Consider the following 24815-nt stretch of genomic DNA (forward strand, 5'->3'; position numbering starts at 1 on the left):
GAGCTGAAATCAGTACCTCAACAACGGAACTGTTAGGGTTGAGCAATGCGTTATATCACAAGATCTCATCGATGGCATAACAGGAATGATGTGGCGTAAGCTATTTCACACACACTAGAACATGATTTCCTGCTATAGTGTGTCTCTTATAAATAAATTTATATATATATATATATATATAAAACACATATGTAAAACAAGCCAACATTTAATTTTTTTGGATTTTCAGATCTTTACACATATAGTTTCTTTACATTAAACCACATTCAAGTGGTAATCTTCAGGCCTGAACATCACACTTTTATTTAAAGAAAACAATAGCACTAACTGTTTGGTGTCAGAATTAGAAAGAACGTGTTACTGGCGTTTTAATTTACAAACACGTGATTAGGTTTAATGCAGTTTTGACAGTAGACACCAGATGGCGACAAACACAAACACTTCACTGTGTTTTTTTTTTTTTTTTTTTTTTCTGGTTAGGGCTCATCATGATTTATCAATGTATTTGAGAAACGTATACTACAGACTTATTACAGACTATAGACTTGACTTAGGCTGTCTGAATTGTAATACACTATTGTAATGAATTTGTGTTAGATGTTGAACTGAATTGTAATCATCAATCAGTTGTTGGGGTAAGAAGAATAAAAAACGACATAGACACTGGAAAATGATCAGCTTCAGGGTGGATATATATATATACATGTGTGTGTGTGTGTGTGTATATATATATATATATATATATATATATATATATATATATATCATGCCATAGTTCAGAGATTGATCTCTGTTATATATATATATATATCACGCCATCCCAGCATGGATTGTTTTATATATATATATATATATATATATATATATATATATATATATATATATATATATATGTATGTATATATATTGTGTGTGTGTGTGTGTGTGTGTATGTGTGTGTGTGTATATACATCCCCACATCCCCTGCTCCAGCCTTCCCTGTGAAATGGATGGATGGATGGATGGATGGATACTAACAATAATACCAATTTCGACACACTTATCTTTTCCATCCCACATAGCCAAGTCTACTTCGTTTTTGTGCATGGTTGAGAAAACCGACTCGATCCCTTATTTCTTTTCTTTCGGGTTTTTTTTTTTTAACCCCACGTTCTGCCTGTAACTACGAAAATTGCCACGCTCCCTTACTTCCCTGTGATGTTGTTGAATGTTGAACGAGACACACACAAGCAGTAGCGCGGCTCGGTGTGATCGAGGAGAGCTTCTGCTTGGTCTCGACGCGACACACGGCGTTGAATCGGAGTGGATTAACCTCTAATCAAGGGCAGAAAGGTAAGCAAGAGGAGAAGCAGAGTGTGTGTGTGTGTGTGTGTGTGTGTGTGTGCTGCGGTGCTGCTATGACTGGCCTTACAGCAAGCAGCACGGTGCTACTGAACCTGCTCGTGCTGCTGCTGCTGCTCCTCTACCCTTTAATCCCTGACCATTAAAGGTGATCTGGATCAAAACAAACACACATATGTCTAGTAATTATTTGTTGTTTGTTGTGCCCTGTCATTTCCGGTTATCATCCCTAAGCTTGAGGCTGATCCTTGTGATTGATCTCTAGGTTTAGGATCTTTCTTATGCATTTAAATGCACAGTGATGATTTGATTTTGATTTGATCAGCAGCCAGAGCAGAAGTAGTGGTCAGGTTATATGACTTTCTTCCCTCTTAATGTATCTCTGATAGATTTTTGGCATGGCTGGGTTTTTCTTCCCATGAGCCAAGATGTGGTCCAAGTGAAAGACCATGTTAATGATCACATGCTGTCCTGTATCATATAGGCCAGCAGGTATGGACATCCCAACTCTCATCATAGTCATGTCATGATTCATTTGATTTCAGATTTCACCTTCGTTGTATAGTAGATGTTTGTTGTTTCGGTGTTGGAGAGCGGTGCATTAGGTAGTGGCGCCGCCTCACGGCTCACCGGTTTGACCCTGACCTCAAATGTATTACTGCCCAGTAGGTTTCCTCTGGGGTTTTCCTCACCAAAAAAAAAGAAACATGCCTGAAGATTGACCATAAATCATCATTAAGGTGTGTTTCCAGTGCTTCCGGGATCTACTCCGACCCATCCAGTGTATGATGGCAGTATAGTGGTAGTACATTATAATAGTATAGTGGCTTGACGAGCATTGTTCAATTCCCTAAGCATGAATGCAAGGTGTCTTAAAAGTCTCCATACATAGGGGACTATGTTTTCCAGCACCGTGTCGGTCGTGTCTTCGTGAGTGGATGTTGGTGGACGTCCACTTCCCCGGTTCGTCCGCAGCACTTCCGGTCTTTCTGAATTTGTTAATAAGTTTGGCAGCAGTGTCGTGGGTGATGTGGTTACAGAGTTTCCTGTTAAAGTCAGTCATAAATTTGTGACAGCTTCCTGTGCCAGCCGTGAGAATGATTTCAGTACGTTCTTCTTTTGTCAAAGGCATTCTTAAAAAATTATATATAGATATGTGTGTATATATATATATATATATATATATATATATATATATATATATATATATATATATATATATATATATATATAGAAGGACATCTTCCCCAATGCATGGAGACGCTTGGGACAGCCTGTAGATGCATTTATTTTTGTAAAGAATAAGTGAATTAGTGAACGAAAGAAAATATTGGAGAGTATTGTTGAGCTTTGGAAGACCGATGTTGACTCACTTGCCTCAAATGAACAGCATTTGGAAGTCCGAAACCACTTTCCGCCAAATAACGTCCAGCAGATAGTGACAAATCCAGAAGCTACTGCTTTTATTTATTCAGTTTTAACCAAAGTGACCATGGGAGATCAAATCCAAGCACACACACACACGAGTCGGGTCTTAATATCGGCACTGAAAATACACATCCTCTAGCGTGATTCTCCACTTCTGCTTTGACCGTCTAGACTTTTGGCTGCTGTGCACACCCACGTGGATAACTTCCCAAAAAACTGGTTATGCCCAATTCTCCACTTTCCTTCACTGGATAATCTCATCCAGATATTCTAGATTTGTATTGTGTAATCATAAGAACTGTCCTGTACACATCTCAGGACAATTCCCAATCTACTCGTGCTGAACATCCTTCCTGTAAACACTTCTCCTCTCCTACAGCTGTATACTGTAATGATTTATACAGTACTCACACTAAGCGGTGTCACCCAGAAGAGAATATTGCTTCCGTGTGTTGACTTAGGGAGTGTTTTTCTTGGCTTTGTGACACTTATTGTAATAAAAAAAAAAAATACTATACAAATAAATTGAATTGAATTACACTCACATGCAGGTGCATGCACATATGTAGGATGATTAACACATACGTTTAGGGATTTAAGCAGATTTTCCAGCCGTGCGATGCAGATGGATGATATTTCCTCCTGCGACACACCTGATTCGGCTTCTCGGCTCCTCGGCTAATTGTAAAGCTCTTCTGAATCGTATCAGACAGAGAAATCACCTGGACCGGGACTGAGATACGTTGCTTAAGGCAGCATTTCTCAAATTGGCCCTCGGGGACTGCCGGGCCAGACGATCCACAATTTAGGCCTGTTCACATTTCAGAGATCAGTTGTAACAGGTATCTTGTGTGCTTAATTGCTTGGATTAGGCATGTTTAGGGGTGAATGCTGGAGAAAATGAAAAGTGGATCACATGGGATACGTCAGGTTGACTTTTTCTACCTAGGGACTCAATTGCAAAGTCACAAAATAAAAACAAACAAAAAAAAATTCATGAACGTGCTTTTTAAATGTTTGCGCCGTTTTCAGATCACGCTCACGTTTTCTTTCCAACTCCCGATTTGCATGTTGGTTGTAAAACCAAATCAGTGGAATGTAAGCTCCAACTTGATATGGATGTTTTGTAAACGAGGCACCTGGAATCTATGTACGGTCTCACTAACATGGCGTTTGCTTTTACACAACATGTAAATAATCTAGTTCAGTAGGATGTGGAAAGTTAGCCAGCGTCCGGCATTGCTGGGGTTTTCCTCGTCGTAATTCAGTCGTCAGTTCAAAAGCGCGTTAATAGCAGGTGTAAATTGGCCCGTTGATTAATTTTTTCGAAGCAATGAGCCGTAGGGTGTTGAACAGAATTTAATTGCCTTCCTGGTTCCATATTTAGCTCCTCTGACTGGAATTTGTATTGTTTATCTGTCTGCGAAAAGGAGCGCAGCGTGAGAACGTCACCCCAGACGAAAACCCGTGTGAAAGTGCTATTGACTTGATGAAAGTTGGCGTGATGAAATGAAAACAATTTGAGAAGAGGCTTGTTCCTGACTCTGGGTAGCAAACCTCGTCGTTTCACTGCGTTCTCTTCAGTAGCAGTTCACGGTTCCTTCTTAAAGCTGTTTATTCTAGAGATCTAGCTATGTAACAAATAACAGTATTATAACAATATTTGTTATTATTAAATTTGTCACTGTTTGTTTGTTTCTTTGTTTCTAGTTACTTTAATGTTTAGTGTTGTGGAACGTCCGTAAAACTTGTCATAATACCTAGCAGCAGGAAACAGCAAAGCACTCCGTCTTGAACAAGTTCTTACCTCGGAAAACTTGTACAGCTTTACGTCTGACTTTTACAAAGCATCGGAACTGGAGACTCCTTCCACAAATGCTACATCCTCTCACCGAAAACTTCTTAACGATCGCCCATCGGTGATATCACGATACGCTGTTTTAATCCGTTTCTATGGAACGTCCTCTGTACGAGTCCTTGTCTATGTTTCACTATAGAAACGATTGTTCTTTTGTTCGTTATTTGTAATTAGCAGATGTTATTATGTCATGCAATTTGTGATTAACTGCCAAGTTCTTACACTTGGCTCAAGTAGAACATTTGGCATCATTAAATATTCAGTTCTTTATTAAGAAATGTCAACATGTCAGTTTCTGATCTTGTTTTAATTTGTACCTGTAGATGAAAGTGATGTAATTGCTTGGAAACAACAAAAAAAATCACTTTGTTTTCACTTATTAAACAAAAGAAATTAACAAAAATGAGTATTTCATCTGAGGAAAAAGTTAGGACACACTATGCCCTGATAGCTAGTGTTTCCCTCTTTGGCTGAAATACTCTCAATGAGACGTTTCTTGTAGACGTTTCATCGACCAGTCTCTGACATCGACTGGAAGAAGGTTTTCGCCACTCCTCAATGCAGAATTCTTTCAGCTGTGTGATGTTTGAGGGGTTTCTCGCGTGCACAGTCCGTTTCAAATCCCCCCACAGGATCTCAATAGGATTTCGATCTGGGCTTTGACTTGGCCATTCCAGAACTCTCCATTTTTTTTTACTTTTCAGCCAGTCCTTGATGGATTTACTGCTATGTTTTGGGTCATTGTCGTGTTGCAAGGTCCAGTTCCGCTTCAGCTTCAATTTTTTGACAGATGGTCTCAAATGTTCCTCAAGCACCTTCTGATCCAATGTAGAATTCATAGTGGATTCTCTGATGGTGAGCTGGCCAGGTCCTGCTGCAGCAAAGCTTCCCCAAACCATAACACTTCCACCTCCATGTTTCACAGTTGGTACGAGGTTCTTGTGCTGGAATGCTGGATTTGGTTTACTCCAAACATGCCCTCTGTTATTGTGTCCAGATAATTAAATTTTAGACTCATCTGTCCAACGCACATCATTCCAGAAGTCTTGGCCTTTGTCTATGTGTTCTTTGGCACACTTCAGTCTTGCCCTCATGTTTTTCTTAGACAGCAAAGGTTTCCTCCTTGCACACCTCCCATAATAATTAAAGTTGTGCAGTCTCTTTTTCATTGCAGATTCATGCACTTTGACATCAACTGTAGCAAGAGCTTGCTGTAGGTCCCGTGATGATATTTTCAGGTTTTTGGAGCCTTCTTTAAACATCTTGCGGTCTGCTCTTGGGGTGAATTTGCTTGGACGGCCTGACCTGGCCATGCTGGCAGTTGTTTTAAATGTTCTCCACTTGTAAATGATTTTCCCGACAGTGGAATGGCTGATTTACAAATTCTTTTGAGATCTTTTTATATCCCTTACCAGACTCCTCAGCATCAACAATCTTCTTTCTGAGGGCCTCAGAGAGCTCTTTGGATCTCACCATGGTGATACCTCTCACTTCAACAATTAAGAGCAAACCAAACTAAATGTCTGAGGTTTAAATAAGGCAAGCCTCCTTCAAAATGCTCTGTAACGATGCTCTAATAATTTGCACCTGATGCGATACACCTGTAGGTAATTTTAGCCATTTTAAGTACAAGTAAATGTGGGGGTGTCCTTACTTTTTCCTCACAAGAAATTGGATTTTTTTTAAAATGACATTTTACAGATTATTTTAAAAAGACTTTTCTTTGGTTTTGTTTGTTTAGTTATATTACTTGAATCTCCCAATATTGTTAAAATGAAGAACAAATGTCCATATGTTTAACTATGTTAAAAAAAACTTTTATATATATATATATATATATATATATATATATATATATATATATATATATATATATATATATACACACAAACATATACACACACACACGTATATATTTCATGTCTTTCCTGGTGCTCCTTGCTGATGACATCATCATGTTCCTTGAACGAGCTAATGGAAACACAACAATTTGCACATTGTTTTGCTGACGTTCTGGAAACTGACTTTATTTTTTTTTTTTTAGAAACGTTTGGATGAAAATGTACTCGGAGGAAGGCATGCTTTGCTTTGCCAGTGTTCTCTCTATACACACAGGAACAGCCGAGCTCTTTATGTTCCAGAGCTTACGTAAATTTGCAAGGCTTCAAAGGGCAGGAGAGATGAATGGAAGGTGTGTGTGTGTGTGTATGTATATGTATATATGTATGTGTGTATATACATATATATATAATGTGTGTGTGTGTGTGTGTGTTTTGGCAGTTGGTCTTCTGGGCAGCAAAAATTGAAGTGTTACCCAAATTATGACAAATTTCTTTCAAAAAAAAAAACAGTGAAAAACACACTGATCGTTGTTTGTCTTTATTAACAGTCGTGAATATTCTGGAGAGGATCAACAACGTCACGCTTCCTCTTCACGTCTCTGAGTTCATGGATTTGTGCTTTTTCCGTTCATGCTTCCCTTCGCACAATTAAAAAAATATGCATGTAAACATAACGCACAAAGCTCGCGTCTGTCTCTCCAGTGTTGCCTTGTGGCTTTGGCTGCATGCATTGACCCGGCACTTTGGCGCTATGAGCTGAACGCCATTTTAATGTCGATATTTTAAAAGCTCTTGATTTGATTAAGCCGCGAGTGAGCTGGCCCAAGGGGGTTGAGTCATTTCCAGGCCTGAAAGCCCAGGGCTTCTCGCTCTTCTCTCCGAGTCCGGGCTTCAGTCAGATCCGTTCAGCGAGATGTTTGCTACAATCCACGGACGAATTCCCACGGAAACCAGCTATTGATCATAGGAAGATGTTAACGACCTCTCTCTGCCCCACATGTCCCAATTAAATTTGAAAATCTGCCCATAATTCTATAATTCTGCATTAATGACACATTTCTGTTCATTTTGAAGCCCAGCTGATGGTGTCTGGTTCACTCAAATTATAAAACTGTTGACTCGTTGTTCTTAGGTGGAGGCAGAAATGCGAAAAAACATCAACATTTTTTTTTAGTCTTATGATTAAACAATATTTTAGTTACCTCTGGTTGTTAATTAATGCTTTTATCTGTCATATTTATATGTGTATGATACTATTTGTAATTTTTTTTTTCATGAAAATACCTAGTAGTTGAATTGGAATTTAAAAAAAAAAGTGCATATTTTTATCAAGTAAAAATATCTTGAATTTTATATATCTAAAATATAAGATCATGTGTGTGTATATATATATATATATATATATATATATATATATATATATATATATATATATATATATATATATATATATATATATATATAAAGCAGTAAAACACTTGGGGGTGTGCTGTTAAAGGAAACTAATCAACAGCCGGGGATTATGATAACAATTACAGTCTCAGAGAAACACATTTTGTACGTTTTATCCATTTATAGTTACCTTCGACCAAAACAGCTTAGGTCTTATCCGATGTTTCATCACGCTGGTCGTCATGTTTCTGAGAAAACATTTCCATGGAGGAAAACTTCTAATTATAGAACGCTTCACCATATCAGTCATATTTCTAGGTTAAATAACATGCATTTAAAAAAAAAAAAAAATCCATTTTTTCTATAATAGACTAATTATATTCTATCTGTATTAACTTAATTATGTTATATTAGATACATTTATATTGTAATTTAATATATTATGTTATAAATTATATGGAGTGTCTGTTTAAGTGCAAACCAAACTGCTCTTAGGAATTGCTGTGAAAATTCCATAACACCTTCAGACCAATCAGAATCGAGAATTCAGCAGTGCTGTGATATAAATAACTGTAATTACGAACATATTTCTAGATAGTTTTAATTGTCTTGTTCCTTTGGTAGACCATTTTAGAAATAAATGCTTGGGGGGAAAAAAAGGAAAATATTCAAATATTTTTGTCTTTTTCTTCATCATCATCATCATACATATATATATATATATATATATATATATATATATATATATATTATTGATATCCATAAAGCCAAAGTGATGACCCTACTTATGTCAATACTTCACTCAGAGGTTTTTTTTTTTTTTATACATTTAGAATGACAATCGACTTTTTAGCTCCCGGAGGACGAGGCTTTCGGACCGCAGCCTGTCAGTTATCGACGAAATCACTTTAGTTGCATTTGTTGATTGAATCATGAGCGTTATTCGGCGCGTTGTGGCTTTCGGGCCTGACGAAAATGCTTTTACAACATTTCCGCGTGTTTTGATTTAGTTTTGCTCAGTTCCAGTAATATGAAACGTGGGATTGTCAGGAATCGCTCGTGTGTACGTACACTACTCTGCTAATGGTGGTAAAAATGTATTGCTTGCGATGCTGCATGGAGGGAAAAAACTGTACAAAAAAAAAAAAAAACTGATGATGGCTGAATTGAAATATATTATTGCACTTATGGAATAATATCCAGGTGCCAGAACTTTTGAAAGCGCAAATTATCCATTAAAAAATGTTCTCACACAGTCTCACACATTTGCCTGAAATATATAAAAAGAATATATAAAAGAATATTCAGTGTGTTGGACGACAACGTTGTGCTCTTTTGACTTGTAGTTAATGGCTAACCGGTTCTGCTTACTTTGTGCTGAATGAAAAATGTGGCTTTGCTTTTAAAAAAGGGAGTAAAGTTAGAATATAACTTTGTTAAAAATTAAAGAAGAACCATTCTTGAGTGAGAAGAGAAAAGCACACAGTGCTGCCGTGAGTTAGACTGGAAATGCTAAATTATTTATTTAAAGTCAGGGTTGTCAGGTCCGATGCGGTGGTGTGTGTGTGTGTGTGTTTGTGTATTCATAAGTCAGTCTACCTGCAATAATTTGTGACTAACCTGGATTTTTTAAAATTGTTTTGTACTTTTTTTTTTTTTGAAGTGAAAGCAACTTATTACAATAAAATATTTCTCAATTCTCTAATGCAATAATATTTTTGCAATCATGTTAATATCATATTAGCATTTTTAATTGAACGTTATTTACTTTCAATCGGATTATGAGTGCTATTTTCGGTGATGATGATTTTCTTCATACTCATGTTTTCTTCGTACTCGTTTCTTCATAATCTTGTTGATAAATGCAGACAGAAAGGGGATGGCTGCTTTACGTTACGTGATGCTCACAAAACTCCATATAAGGCAAAGCTCACAGTGACCTGAAACCAACAAAATGACAGCTAAATGGCAAACCAAAAAAACCTCCTAAATGTGGTGTGAGCTAAATCTTCCAGTAATGCAGCTCAACCTTTGCATCTTGTTCACTACCACAGACGCACACTAACGCCTTACTCTTTGTCCTAATTAAATGGTTAGCCTTCTTCATTGTAATTTATGGCTTTCTTTTGGATTGTTCTATTTCAAGTCATTAACATAACATGTCTAAATTTAAACAAATTCAATTTGTATGTGCATAGGAAATAAACACACTATTCAAACCGGTGTATAATGTAATTAGTATGTAAAATTTACACAAACTCAGGAACTCTCTCTTTTTTTTTTTTTTTCCCAGAACGAAAAGAAATTTGTATGTGCATTAATTTTCATTAAATTTGTATGTGCATAGGAAATAAATACGCTATTCAAACTTAATGTAAAATTTACACAAACACAGGAACTCTTTTTTTTTTTTTTTTTCCCCCCAAACGAATTGGATTTTCATGAATGCTGCATTTCTTGGGTGAATGCTCCTGCAAAGGATTTACAAGTAAATTTGTTTGTGTCCGGCTTGATAAATGAGGCCCGATGTCAAGAAGCAGCTTTATAGAAAAACCAGAGGCGACTGTGGCAAAGACAAACTCCTAGGATAGAACTGTAGAACTGCTGGACAGAATTTTAACCAAACCTGAAACTTCTAGTGCACCACGCGAACGACATTTACTGCTACGATATTTGGGGGAAAACGGGTTCTGTCTAAAAGGTTTGGTGGTTTGGCCCATTGGGGGAACCGTTAAGGGGTCTTTGTAAAACCCTGTGTAGAACACAAGAAAGCTTTTCTTTCACCAAAGGTTTCACTAACCATCCAAAAGAACCCTTTACTAACCTGTTTTTCTTTCCTAAGAGTGAAATCTAGAACTATTAAATCTCCAAAGACTCTTGGGGAACATATTTCCTTTGACAAAACCATCCAAAGATCACTTGAAGAACCTATTTTTAAGATTTTTAAGGAAACTAGAAGCATTAACCATTCAAAATCTTTTTTTTTTGTGTGTGTGTGTGTGTGTGTGTGTGTGTGTGTGTGTGTGTGTGTGTTTCATTCCCTTTCACAAAACATTCCAACTAGTACATCTTTAGAAAACTGGAACTATTCATCTTCTGAAGAACCTTTTTGAGGAACCTGTTTTTTTTTTTTTTTTTTTTCTTTTTTTTTTTTTCTTTTTTTTTTTTTTCTTCCCCTAGGAGTGTGATCTAGAAGTGTGAGCTATCTGAAGACCCTTGAGAAGCTTCCTTTGCTAGGACTCGTTTTTCCTTTTGAGAAAAAGGTACCAACTAAAATCACATTAAATCGCTTGAAGCGTAAACCATCCCAAGAACACTTGAGGAACCCATTTTTTAGAGTCAGTAACTAGAGCTTCTTTATGCAACTCGAAAGACCCTTGTGGAATCATGTTTTTGTAAGTGTCAAGGAAAAGCACTGAGTTTTTTTAATTGGACAGACGAAGAGGTGGAGTTGTTGCTGCAGGTAACCCAAGACTATAAAGTTGTTTGTTTTGAGTTGACTGCATCACATGACTAACAACACGTCATTGTTTTTGAATAGCTTTGTTTTCTCAGTCCACACTACAATGCGAAAACGGCGTATTCAAATTTATCCACTTGGGAGAGCGTTTTCGAAAAAAGCGCCGTTTTTGCTGGACAGAAATGCCGTTTCGGTGTAGAGAAAACGATGTGTTTTTTTTTAAATTTATCCAGATTAACGTGGACATAGTCTTAGAAGAATAGGACCTATTCATCTACCAAAGAACCTCTGGTGAAGTCTTTCGAAGTCTGACTAGAACTCCTTTCCAAGCTAGAACCATTAACCATCTTGAGAAGTCTCGATTTCTAAGAGTGTAGATTTTTCCTGTCTCACTTAGAACTCCTTTTGAGAGCTAGAACCCTAATTCAGATTGTCTCTAGCATCTCAGAATTTTGTGTCTTTTAATAAAAATTTCGAAAATACAATATATGTTTCATAATATATAGTTTTGCTACAAACCCAGAACTAAAAAATTAAAAAAAAAAAGTAACATTTGATAGTTTTTAGTTAAAAAATTTGAACTTCAGTTTGCAATTGTTATAAAAAACAAACAAAAAAAAAAATTATGTGCGTAATTTTATAATATTTATAATTTATATAAGAGTATATGATAATATATGTTTATAATTGTATTTATTTATAATTGTATTTATTTATACTTATAATTTGTAACATTTTATGCATTTTCAAAATTTAGTGCAACCACTCAAATCAACTGTAAAATTCAAACTTTGCAATTGCTATTTAAATAAATAAATAAATAGATAGATAGATAGATAGATAAATAAATAAATAAATAAAAATGCCACAATAGCAATGCTGTTAACGTCTTTTATCATTTATATTCCTTTATAAATAAGTCTTTTCCTCCTTTTCCTTACGGACATGATGCAAAAAAAATGCATGAAGACTGTGAATGTGTGTATTGACCCACTTGTACTGTAGTAAGGGGAAAAAATGTTCTAGGCTTTAGGGTCAGTGAGTGTAGCGCTGTAATGTAACCCTGTTTTCCTCCGTGTACACTGTAAGCATTATTATAAGCGAAAAGTTTTGTATTCATAACTGTGTGTGCTTTCTGACCTGCTTATGCACAATAGGCCTAGTTTGTATGCAGGAAGAAGAACATCGTTCAGCACTCGAGCTTCTTTATTGTACACAGCAGCGCATACTTACAGTAAGACCTAAGAAAGTCTTTTTAGATTTACACCGCTAGCCTTTACGCCGTTACAGGATTTCGAGGAAGCCACTTTTTCAGCGGCAGAGTTGTGAGTAAAGTAAGCGCTGATTTTTACTTAAAACAACATGGTGTACTCAAATATATATATATATATAATGTATGAATGATAAATAAATGAATGAATGATAAATAAATGACCTTCACCACGGAGGGGATGTTAGCTCACAGTGATAGCATGCTCAATGAAAAGTGAAGGCTTTTGTGGATCAGTGCAAGCAGTCGTCTCCTTTCAGAACAGCACCGTTGCCATTCCAAGCCTGAGCAAGAATCCAATCATTAATTATTTAATGTAACAAAAACCCCAAGCTATAAATGAATTGCTTCCAGTTGTTGTCGAAGCTGTCTTGGGACAAATGAGCTGTATACGCTTGAGTATAACGTGTAGGAAGGATTGAGAACATTAGGGTCGTATGGGATCCATATATTATTATACTCCCACTTTAATTTTTTGCAGTGATTTACGGAAGGAGTCTCCAGTGCCAGGGCTATGTAACAGATAAAGCTGTAATGTTAACAAGGAACATCTGTTTAAAGCTGCTATAGTGTAAGTGATAACACGGTATGTTCCGCAACATTCAATGCAGCTGTAAACAGATGTTTAATAAATAAAAAAATGTAATCTTTGGCAAATCATTGTGGTGCAAGAGGAATAAAGACCTTCAGGATGCTCTTGTTTATCCATAAACAATTCCATCTTGTTTTATTCTTTTATTCAAATCCTTGACTCAGTGATTTTTTTTTTTTTTTTTGGATTAGAGTTATGTCTTTGGTGAATAAATAAAGAAAGTTATTTGACTTTTTTTTCCTCTAAGGTTTTTTTTTTTTTTTAACTGTCATTACGAGTGTGTGTTCAGTTTACTAGCATACTAAATAGTTTGGTAAACCAATATGGGTCTTGCTTGTATGCTTGTCGCATTCAAATTTGTAGTTTGTGTGACGTAGATGAGGTGTGAATTTGAATGGTATGTAAAACAGGAGGGGTTCTGAAACTGCTGAACACGCGCACACACACACACACACACACACACACACACACACACACTACAGAGTTTTCAGTGTTGATGAAACTTCTTGTCATCTAAACTACCACAGAACAGGAAAACCTTGAATAAGATGTTGCTAGAATAAAAACGAGGGTGTGTTGGTTCTCATGCAGTTGTTCTTGTAGAGAAAACAGACATTATTGCAGGTTTCCAAGCCATATCTTCAAAAATTACTGTTAAAAGATTTTAGGTTATTTATCTGGCTAATGTTAATTTAATTTGTGTGAGGAAAAACAGGGATTGTTGCCGTTTTCTTAGCTAGAGCTTTAAAAAACAGAGGTTCAAGGCTCAAGAACTTCATTGTCATATACACATCTCCTCATGATGAGAGTGTTGGAGATGTACTTGCCAAACAGAGTGAAATGCCAGCTAGTTAATTTAGCTAGTTGCTATTAGGGCTCAGCAGTTGTAGCTAGCTAACAAGCTAAAAAAAAAAAAAAAAAAACTTTCAAGTTGCCTGTGACCTGTGAGAAATTTCTAGAGAAAAATATACAGTGATTTTTAAAAAAAAAAATTTTAAACTTTTTTTCCCAGGTAGATATTTAAAAATACAGTGAAAACTTGAAAACTATATGGAAAAAAACAGTGAAAGCTAAGTGATTTAGCCTGTCAGTATTAGGGCTCAGCTGTGGTAGCTAGCTAACAAGCTAAAAAAAAACTTGCAAGTTGAATGTGACCTGTGAGAAATTTCTAGAGAAAAAATAATGTTTTTTTTTTTTTTTTGCTCTTTTCCCAGCTTGATATTTAAATACATAGTGAAAACTTGAAAACCATGTGAAAAAAACAGTGAAAGCTAAGTTATTTTGCTAGTCAGTATTAGGGCTCAGCAGTGGTAGCTAGCTAACAAGCTAAAATAGTAGCTGAAACACTCATGTGTGCCTCCTCACTGGCAAAATAACTGGTGTACGTTCTATTTTTTCAATACCGCTGTAATTGAAAATTATGTTGATAGCTTAACGATCACCAAGCAGTTGTGCAACTTCTTTTGTAAGAGCTTTTATTTCGCTTTCCTTGCACTTTCACGCCTTTGGGTTTCCATCACATTCAATTTCACGATTTCTGCATCCTAGAGTATGAATCTATTTCCCAAAAATAATTTACGCCTTTGTCAAAGAATCCTCTTGGAATTTCGGTTTGTCCTGTAGGATCTTATTTGATTTTTAGAGTCTTATTGGGACTCTACTTGTATTTTATTGGAAATAATGTCTCGTTATTGGAAAGTGATTGGAAACTTTGGGAGTTTTAAAAATCCTAAAAGATTTTCTTTAAAATTAGAGTATTGCCACAGTATTTAGAGTATTCTATCTGTGTGTGTGTATGTGTGTGTGTGTCTGTGTGTGTGTATATATATATATATATATATATATATATATATATATATATATATATATATATATATATATATTCCTTGTCAAAAAATCCTAAAGTACAAATCCTTGTACAGGATTCTAATTAGAATTTCTATCATATTTTGGAACCATTCCCATAAGATTCCTATAGGAATTGTCCTGTAAGGCCACTTCTACACCCAACACCCAAAGCACACCTAAAACAACAGCACTACCCTTCCCATGTTGGTTATGAAGTTAATGCAGATTGACCAGTGTGCAACATAATTTATTCTCTGTACAGTGTCTACGTTGGGATGAGTTTGATCAAATTGCAAGACATGGTCACAAAAAGGACTTTGGAAAATTACACTGGAAAAGTGGCACCTTTAGGATTCTTAACAATATCACATTGAACATTGAATTCCCCATAAAGACCTCGATAGGAACCCAAATGGATCCCATTAAGAATAAAATCCTGTAGAGGTGATCCTACAGGATGTCCTATAAGACAATTCCTATAGGAATCTTATAGGAATGGTTCCAAAATATGATTCTAATTAGAATCCTGTACAAGCTACTTATTGGAATCCTTACTGGATTTTTTGACAGTCGAGCATTTTTGAAAGGCAAGTGGTGACATGCTCGAGAGGTCAGATATTGTGTTTTAAAGGCAGGTTTTAATGTCAGATTAGGGGGGGGGGGTCACTCGTGTCCAGATCTACATGATTATGTGATTTCCGAACACGGTTTAGATTCCATACACTAAAGTTAAACCTATTCGATAGCATGGAATTCCTTAAAGCATATTTCATAATGCAGTTAATGATGTTTGAAGATTTTTCATGAGAACAAGTTCTGACAATTGTACATTTGTAAGTCACATGACCTATTGCTTGTTACTGTACTTATAAATGCCATGCCACTAACTCAGCATTCCCGATTATGATGACTTTGCTAGCTCTATTTCCTGGACATTTTTTGTTCTACTTCCTGTTGACGTTCAGCAGCTTTTGACAAATCAGTTACTAAGCTTTGGAGTTGAAGTTTGGTTGTTGTTTGGTTAGCATTTGGAAACCATCTAGCTGGCTTTTTGGCATCAATCATTAGTATATGTTTATGTGTGTCACCCATCAGCACCCTGCCAACGACTGTCCTTCACTGACTGGTAAATAAGTGAAGAGGGAGCACAGTGGAGCTATTTAAAACCTATGGATCCCTGCTGAGGACAGCAACACTCGATTCCTGCACAGTGATAGCAGTATCATGTGACCTTTTGTGAACAGTTCGAGCAAGGACAAAAAGGGGAGCGTATGTTTCCGCTTTTGAGTTGTTCAGATTGTTAGCCTTATCAGTTTTTGGGTTTTATTGAAGAATTAGCCATTCTACATGGTCTGAAGGCATCTTTGCAGCTTCTTGCTCACTTCTCAAGTTCTTCTGCCATACGCATGCATTGGCTAGTTTAGTAGGCATTGCATTTTGTTTTTTATTTAGTTCTGCCCTGAATAAGCTATTTCACATAACACATGGTTACATATAGTCCACAAGACACAATAATAACTGAATTTACACAAATGAACCAGTTCAAAAGTTTACATACGCTTGAGTCTTAATACTGTGTGCTGTTACTGGATGATCAACGACTGTTTTTATGTTTTGTGGTAGTTGTTCATGAGGCCCTTGTTTGTCCTGAGCAGTTGAACTGTCCACTGTTCTTCAGAAAAATCCTCCAGGTCCTGCACATTCTGTGGTTTTCCAGCATCATCTCCATATTTGACCCCTTTCCAATGGTGACTATATGATTTTGAGATCCATCTTTTCACACTTACGACAACTGAGGGACTCATACACAACTATTACAAAATGTGTAAACGTTCACTGATGCTCAAGAAGGCAATACACTACATTAAGAGCGAACCTTTGAACAGGATGATCAGTGTAAGTTATTTTGTCTTCTGGGAAACGTAAATATTTTCTGTAGCTTCTGAAGGGCAGTACTAAATGAAAAAAATAAGATCTTTAAACAAAATAATAATAATAATAATAATTTACACCAATCATCCTGTTCAAAAGTTTACACCCACCCTGGCTCTTAATGTATCATGTTGCCTTCTTGAGCAGTGAATGTTTGCACCTTTTGTAATAGTTTTGATAGTGTCTGAGTCCCTCAGTTGTTCTCAGTATGAAAAGATGGATCTCAAAATCATATAGCCACCATTGGAAAAGGGTGAAATATGCAGAAGATGCTGGAAAACAAAAGAATGTGTAGAACCTGGAGGATTTTTCTGAAGAACAGTGGGCAGTTCAACTGCTCAGGACAAACAAGGGCCTCATGAACAACTACCACGAAACATAAAAACAGTCGTTGATCATCCAGTAGCACCACACAGTATTAAGAATCAATTGTGTGTGTGTGTATATATATAAACACTGCAAGGTGTATGTAAACTTAGGACCACAGCTGTACGTTTGGCTGAACCACCAACTGTAATCTATGTCCACGGACCAAAAGATGTTAACACAGAAACCTGTTGTTGCATCATCCAACCTGAGCAGACATTTCCTGCTTTCCTGATTTGTGAACTTGTCCGGGTGTTGAAAGCACACATATATCGGTTGCATGGTTTGATGTGATACACTGGTTTTCCTTGTTCTTCTTGATTGAGTGTGCTCCCTAATTTGCTAATGTTTTTGCTGTTACTGGGTGTGTTCTTGGGTGGAGCTTGTAGAGGCTTCATGGTGTCAGATGATCCAAAGTGTTTTATTTCTTACCTAGTGTATGCAAATTTTCTCTTAATTTCTGTAGAATATGAGTTCTCTCCTTCAATTCCATGGTATCCGATCCTAAACTCTTAATTAAAGGTCATGGCTCTGTCTGTGGACAGTTTTCCTTACATTTCTTTCTGGGTTCTTCTGGAATCTGATTGGCCTTTTCTCTCTCTCTCTCTTTCTCTCCATAGTGTGTCTCCATCAGTATGGACCGTCCAGTGTGGACGCATCCCTCGCTTGATTGACAAGCAGGAGGGATGGGCCGTCTACAGGAAGAGTCTTATTAGGTGGAGAAGACCCAACCCTCGATCCCACAAGTCTCGATCATGAAACTCGACCCATCCTGAACTCTGTCTATACACAAACACCCAAACATGGCCTCCATATACTTATGGAAGCTGTCGTCCCAGAAGCTAGGCTTCTTCCTGGTGAGTTTCGGCTTCATCTGGGGCATGATGCTGCTACACTTCACCATCCAGCAAAGGACGACGCACGAGAGCAGCGCCCAGCTACGCATGCAGATCCTCGACCTGAGCAAGCGCTACATCAAAGCTCTGGCCGAAGAGAACCAGGGCGTGATGGACGGACCTTACGTGGGGACCATGACTGCATACGGTGAGAAGCCAAGATTTATTTTCTGATATTATATTGTCGAGTGTTTATTGCAGTTTTTGTTTGTACTTCTGAGCTTCATGTGAAATTGTTTTCACAACTAGTTCATCTCAAGGTGATATCAGTCATGTTTCACTGTTCGCTCCTAAAAACAAAAGAGCAAGAGCTCTATTTCTCGCTCACCTTCTTTCATCAATGTCATATTAATGAGAAATCCAACGCTGAAGAAGGGAACAAAGGTTAGACGAGTTGAGTTGGGGGCGTGGCCAGCACCCAGCTTGGCTAAATCTAGAACATGACGACGATGATGATGACGATGCCGTTAATTGTGTTATTAGAATGAAAGTTTTTAAGTATCATTTTGGCTCATTTTTTTTGGCTCAGTAAAAACACCCCCAAACTGTGGATTTTGGCCATCCTAATGCTTTGGCTATGATTAATTTATGATGATATTCCAGCCTCCGAGGGAGCTGCTTTACTGGCACGGTCCAATTAGTTACAGACGGCAGTGTATATTTTCAGCTAAGTCCTCTAGGATCAAGAACAGTCTTTCAGTCAGTGTTTTTCTTCTATTCCAAACCTTATACTCGGTTTAGGTGTGCTGAGAGCTGGAAAAGAGCAGTAATGTTGTTTTATACACCTCAAGGCAGTACATTTTAAAACTGTTTAGACAAGCAAATATTATCCAAGGCAGTCAGGCAATGTTTGCTAAAATAAATATGGTGAAAAAAATATTTTTCATATGGTGCATATACTGTATGTATACATGTCTGTTGCCAAACCGTGATTTTTCATATTGCCTAGAAAAAGTTGATCATTTTTCATGTAAATAATATACGAGAGGCCTTATGATTGCCAATAATCCAAGCTGCAGCCTTACCCGATTACAGTTCTATCAAGTACATGCTTTTTACCGTGCTGCAATGATGGCTTTTTATTCGGCTGGTGATCCATGAAAGGTTGTTTTTTTTCCTTGTGGGCTCAACTTTCATCTGCCATGGGAGAAATGTCAAAAGTCTAGAGTGTTCGGGTGAGAATGTTACTGTGTTTTTCTGCGTAACATTAGCCAGGCACCTTAAGCTCAGCTACGTTCATTGGAGGCAGTAACCTGGCACACCCAACCCTGCACCTGTGGAAATACACTATATAGTCAGAAGTTTGTGGACACCTAACCATCTCACCCATATGTGCTTTTTGAATATCTCATTCCAGATTTAGTTCTCCTGTGCTGTTATATTAACCTCCACTCTTCTGGGAAGACTTTCCACTAGATTTTGGAGTGTGGCTGTGGCAATTTGTGGCCATTCCTTCACAAGAGCTTTAGTGAGGTTAGGCACCAATGTCTGATGTCGGGTGAGGAGGCTTGGTGTGCGTTTGCCATCCCAAAGGTGTTCAATGGGGTTGAGGTCAGGGCTCTGTGCAGTCCACTTGAGATCTTCAACTCCAACCTTGGCAGACCATATCTTCATAGACCTCACTTGCATAGGGTCATTGTCATGCTGGAACAGGTTTGGGCCCTTCGTTTCAGTGAAGGGAAATTGTAATACTACAGCATACAAAGACATTCTATACAATTGTGTGCTTCCAACATTGTGGCAACAGTTTGAGGAAGAACCACATATGGGTGTGATTGGCCATATAGTGTACACCTTAGTACAAGGTATAATACCTGACACATGGCGTCATCCTAATACTCAGAGTTTTGAACATATTTTCGACATGTTTTTAGTGTTTTTTTTTTTTTTTAAGCATAATACACAAAACCTTGTTTATTCGGATTACATTATCAGGGAAACTTGGCATGCTTGTAACTTTCCAGTGCTTTCCTGACTTTAAGCTTTTAGCTCTGCCGTGTTCCACTAACACCATTATAATGTTTTAAGACGTAGCCCAAAACAATCTAATTAAAGTCTCTTTTATTGTGCTGAATTCCCTTCAGCCTGAAGTTAATCTCACTAAGATTAGCTGATTATTAAAGTCTTACGAATGCCGTGACAGATCTTGGGAAAAGCATGGAGGGATTTTTTTTTTTTTTTTTTTAGTGTTTTTTGAGGTGAGAGTAAATCTTTTCCTGATCTTGTAGGCACCTGACATCTTTTTGGTGGCGACTCGAACTTTTTTAAAAGTTTGTGTACACCTATTTTTGACAGTGCTAGTCTTTGGCTTTGGTATTGGTGTCAACATTACCTTTGGTGTTGGTACTCTGAGTGCTGAATGGTACACCTTAGGGTCACCTTCACAATGTTCCCTACTTTTCATTGGAACCTGGGCATTATTATAAATATCTTTGCCTCAAAATAAGCTCTGGACGCTACTGGAAAGGTAAATATCCAAATCTGTTGTGTACAACTGGATAAAAGCTTTCCATACTTTCCATCGCATGTAATAATATTTTTATCAACGAGCAACCACTTAAATCCAGGATTTCAAAGTTGTCAGCGTTCCAGTTAAAATGTCAAGGCTCTCCGACATCTGGCACATATTGAATGTCGTATGTTTGTGTGACTGTTAATACAACCTTTAATACGAAATTCAGTCTAAAGATAAATCTCATTATTTTTAAGATTATCTGATTATTAAGTTTTTAAGAATGCAGTGAAAGTTCTTGGGAAAAGCGACATCATGACTTTGGAGTCAGCAGGGAAAATAAAAGTGTATTTGTGTATTTGATTCGTCCAGGATAAACTCTCTCTCACTTAACGTTTCTGAAGCAAAAGCTTTGACTTTGGTATTGACGTTGGCGTTACCAGTGTTATTGGCACTACTTTAAATGCTACAGCGAGCTTAGTGTTACACCTTGGCCTCACTTTCACAGTTAAAGTTTAAATTTCGGCCTGGTCCTGATTAGAAGCAGGAACATACCAACACTGAATGAGTCAAATTCAAAGAGACCTTCTGTTCAACACTTCTGATAAAAAGCTTTGCTCCCATTGTCTCAAGTTCACATTGAGGGTGAAGGCTAAAAGCTGTTGAAACAACTTCTAATGGCAAGACTTCACTACAGCCGATAATGCTGTTATCACTGACCAACCATTTAAGTCTAGGATTGCAAATGAACAGTGCCTCAGTAGTCCAAATAAACTTCTGGCCAGACCTTTCTGTAAAGACTTTCAGCCAATTTTGGTCATATTAAATGTCTCATAATAATTAGTCTATGTAAGTTGGTGTTAAAATCTTAAAGGGGCCTCATCAGTGTTACTTAAGAAGAACTAAGTAAAGAGCTAAGCAGAGTTACTGGTATTGGCCCAGAGTTTTCCTATTTTCCTATAAAAGGAATGTCCTAAAGTGTTTTATTTCCTTTATACAACAGCAATTTGGCAATGATTACATTTTTTATTAATTAAAAACTACACCTCTAATGTTCCAAGGAAGAAGTTAGATCCTGTTATTACTTCTGTTACAAAAGCTAAGTTAATAAGAGAAGAAAATTTTTATTTCTACTCCATTTCTGTGTATGCCATAGAAATCCCTTCGTAACTGACTATAGAAATGATAACATATTAGTACTAGTGCTTTTATCTAAACTTTTATAAATAAACTGTCAGAGCTGCTGTTTTCAATATTAATCAACACCGTCTGACCAATCAGATTCGAGAATTCAACAGCCAAAGATTAAACAAAGGATAAATTTTTGCGTTATTAATTTTTATAAATAATTACCCACGTGAGTCATTCAGTACGAACTAGTTAGTAGTTAGTAGTTCTTTAGTAGTTAGTAGTTGCTAATCCAAGCTAGTAGTAACTGCGTTCCCATCATCGCTTTGCAGCACGTCCGTTTTGTGTGCTTACTCATTACACAACATAATCTGACCCGAAGCCCAAATCACATGCCAGATGTTCTACAGTCTGAGACTTTGTAGGTAAGAAACGTAAGCAGAGAGCGTATTTACAATAAAAACATCGCTGCCATTGGTAGAAGATAGTCTTTCTAATACGAAATCATTTCTACAGTAACAAATTTACACATAGACTTGTATGGTGGATGCTCCACATTGACGGAATTTTAAAAAAAAACAAAAAAGGGGGGTTGTTATTGTTGATATGATTTATTTAAAACGGACATTTATGGAAGGAGTCTCCAGTGTCAGTGTTTTTCAACAGTCGGAGGTGAAGCTGTACGTTTTCCTACACGACAAAGTCTTCAGGATAGAGGGCTTTGCGGTTTCTCTGGACTTTGGCAAGCTGCTTTTTTTTGAAAAAAAGAGAGCCTGGTGAGGAAATGACTGTTTACAGCACTGTAAAGTAAGTCATAACAGGAACTAACCGTAAACCGATAAAAAAATATGACATGTTGTTCTTTAAAGACTATGAAATTAATCGCAAATTGCTCCCGATCGTGGTTTATTTTCCTAAAAAAGCACGTCCTGATATTTTTTTTTATATTCTTAACCTACTAAATATGTTCATACAATACAATATATATCATTTATTGTGGAAATTTGGTCCTCGTCTTTGACTAAGTAGACTGTCTGGGGCTTTTCTTGATACGCGCTGTCAGGAAGTTGTTTGGTTAATTTATCAGTGTAAGCAGATAGCTGTCTGATTTTTATCTCGAGTCTGGGGAGCGCACATTCTTTTCGGCATTGTCAGTTAAACTTGAGCCTTCTGCTTTCTTTCACGGCTCCGAGGTGGTACCTTTGGCTCGTTTTGTCAAGGTGTAGTGAAGATTCTTCGGTATATGGGCAGATTTGAAATGAAACATAAGCGTATAATCACAAAAACGTTTGTGGTGAGGAATATATCGAAAGTTTAGCCATTGAAAATTTATAGTAGCTGAAACTTGAACTTATCGCAAACTGTTTTTTTTAGATTAAATACAACAAAATATAAAAAAATCACACTTTAAATTTTATTGCTATAATGAGAATTAAGAATAGTGGATAAAACAGCACTTCGACACCCATTGCTGACATTTTCAAACAGCTAATAACCTATTTTTAAATAGAACGAACATATGGAAGGAGTCTTCAGCGTCAGCGCTTTGGAACAGTCAGTAAGTATTGCGACACGAGAGAGTCTTCGGGACAGAACAGTTTCCAGTTTCTCTACGTTTTTTCTTTTATTTTTATTTTGTTAACTTCAAGTCAAAGGAAAAACAGAGACGTTGGTAAGGGAACGATTGTTTATAGCTACTATAAACAGCTGTTTAGTGATAAATGGTTTCGCACAAATTTCACAACATTATCTGTATTAAGCTATACTTAAAGTGCAAATATTGTTCTATAAGTAATAATTGGTATAAGAGGAATAAAACACTCTGGGACCTGCTGTTGTGGAAAAATAATACATATACAATACAATAATACATACATACATAACTCCAAGTGTTTTGTTCTTTAATTATTTGTTTTCTTTCATTGTCAGCTTGGTTTTGTGGAGTAACGTGCTAGTGAAAACATTTCAGAAGCATATAAATGAAGTAAACAATGAAAATTTATGCTATTGGCTAGGACTGGGCGATACTGCAAAAAAAAAAATTCTCGATTTTTTTCAACTTGAACAATTCTCAATTACGATTTCAATTTATTTTTTTATTCTTACATAATGCAATTGAAAAATTTTCTACAGTTTTTTTTTATTTAGTAGAATGGACTTTGGGAAATCTAGATGTGCAAAAATAGTAACAGCACCATCTATAGCAAATACAGCAAACAACAGTTCTTTTAAATAAAGGATATTTAAGGAAAGGATGTTTTAAAATAAACATAGTTTGTACTATTTGCTATAGATGGTGCTGTTACTATTTTTGCACAAGTTGGTGAACCTTTCTTTCAGAGTAAATGGGGACCATGTCTTTTGTGATTTCATGAAATGTCACCGCAACTGACATCAAATCAACATGGCTGCGCACAGCACCAAAAATAAACAAAGTAAAACTTCTTACCTTTAAATGAGTTATACTGTATATTCAAGTATTAGCTTTAGATGAATCAACATACACACATATTCGTATGTAAAATCTAAAACACTGACTATACAGTTTGCTGCCTGAGAAAGAAAATATACGTCACTCAGATGAGTTAGCTACCTGGATTGTTACTAACGAAAAACGAACATGGGGGCGTCAATTTTCCAACTTCGTCTGTCGAACATGCCGAGGTCGAAAATGATGTAATTCCGACTGGCAGATTACAGCTTAATGAATTACAGTATTATCTTTTAAATAAAATTGTTACGAAATTGTTACGAAATTACGAAAATGACGTAATTTTGTCTGACTGGCAGATTACAGCTTAATGATTGCAGCATTATACAAGCCTGTACCAATTCTATATCTCTGAAGTGATAGTTGAACCTCTCTTTGCTACTAGTTCAGTCCTCAGAGAATATATATATATATATATATATATATATATATATATATATAATGTGTATATATATATATATATATAATGTATATAATGTTTAAAAAAAATACTATATATGCTATATATAAAAACGTTCTG

At 36.6% G+C, this 24815-nt stretch overlaps 1 protein-coding gene across 1 annotated transcript in view; it reads left to right on the top strand.

Annotated features, from left to right (window-relative positions):
* The first annotated feature begins 1157 nt into the window (after window positions 1–1157).
* Window positions 1158–24815, top strand: part of mgat5 (alpha-1,6-mannosylglycoprotein 6-beta-N-acetylglucosaminyltransferase) — a 99433-nt gene continuing 75775 nt past the window's right edge. Inside the window, exons 1-2 of the mRNA XM_026947769.3 lie at window positions 1158–1332; window positions 17949–18372. Of these exons, the coding sequence (XP_026803570.1) occupies window positions 18132–18372 (241 nt within the window). The 5' untranslated portion in view covers window positions 1158–1332; window positions 17949–18131. The remainder of the gene's footprint in view (window positions 1333–17948; window positions 18373–24815) is intronic.

Source organism: Pangasianodon hypophthalmus, chromosome 25, assembly GCF_027358585.1.
Source record: "Pangasianodon hypophthalmus isolate fPanHyp1 chromosome 25, fPanHyp1.pri, whole genome shotgun sequence".
In the NCBI taxonomy this organism is placed as follows: Eukaryota; Metazoa; Chordata; class Actinopteri; order Siluriformes; family Pangasiidae; genus Pangasianodon; species Pangasianodon hypophthalmus.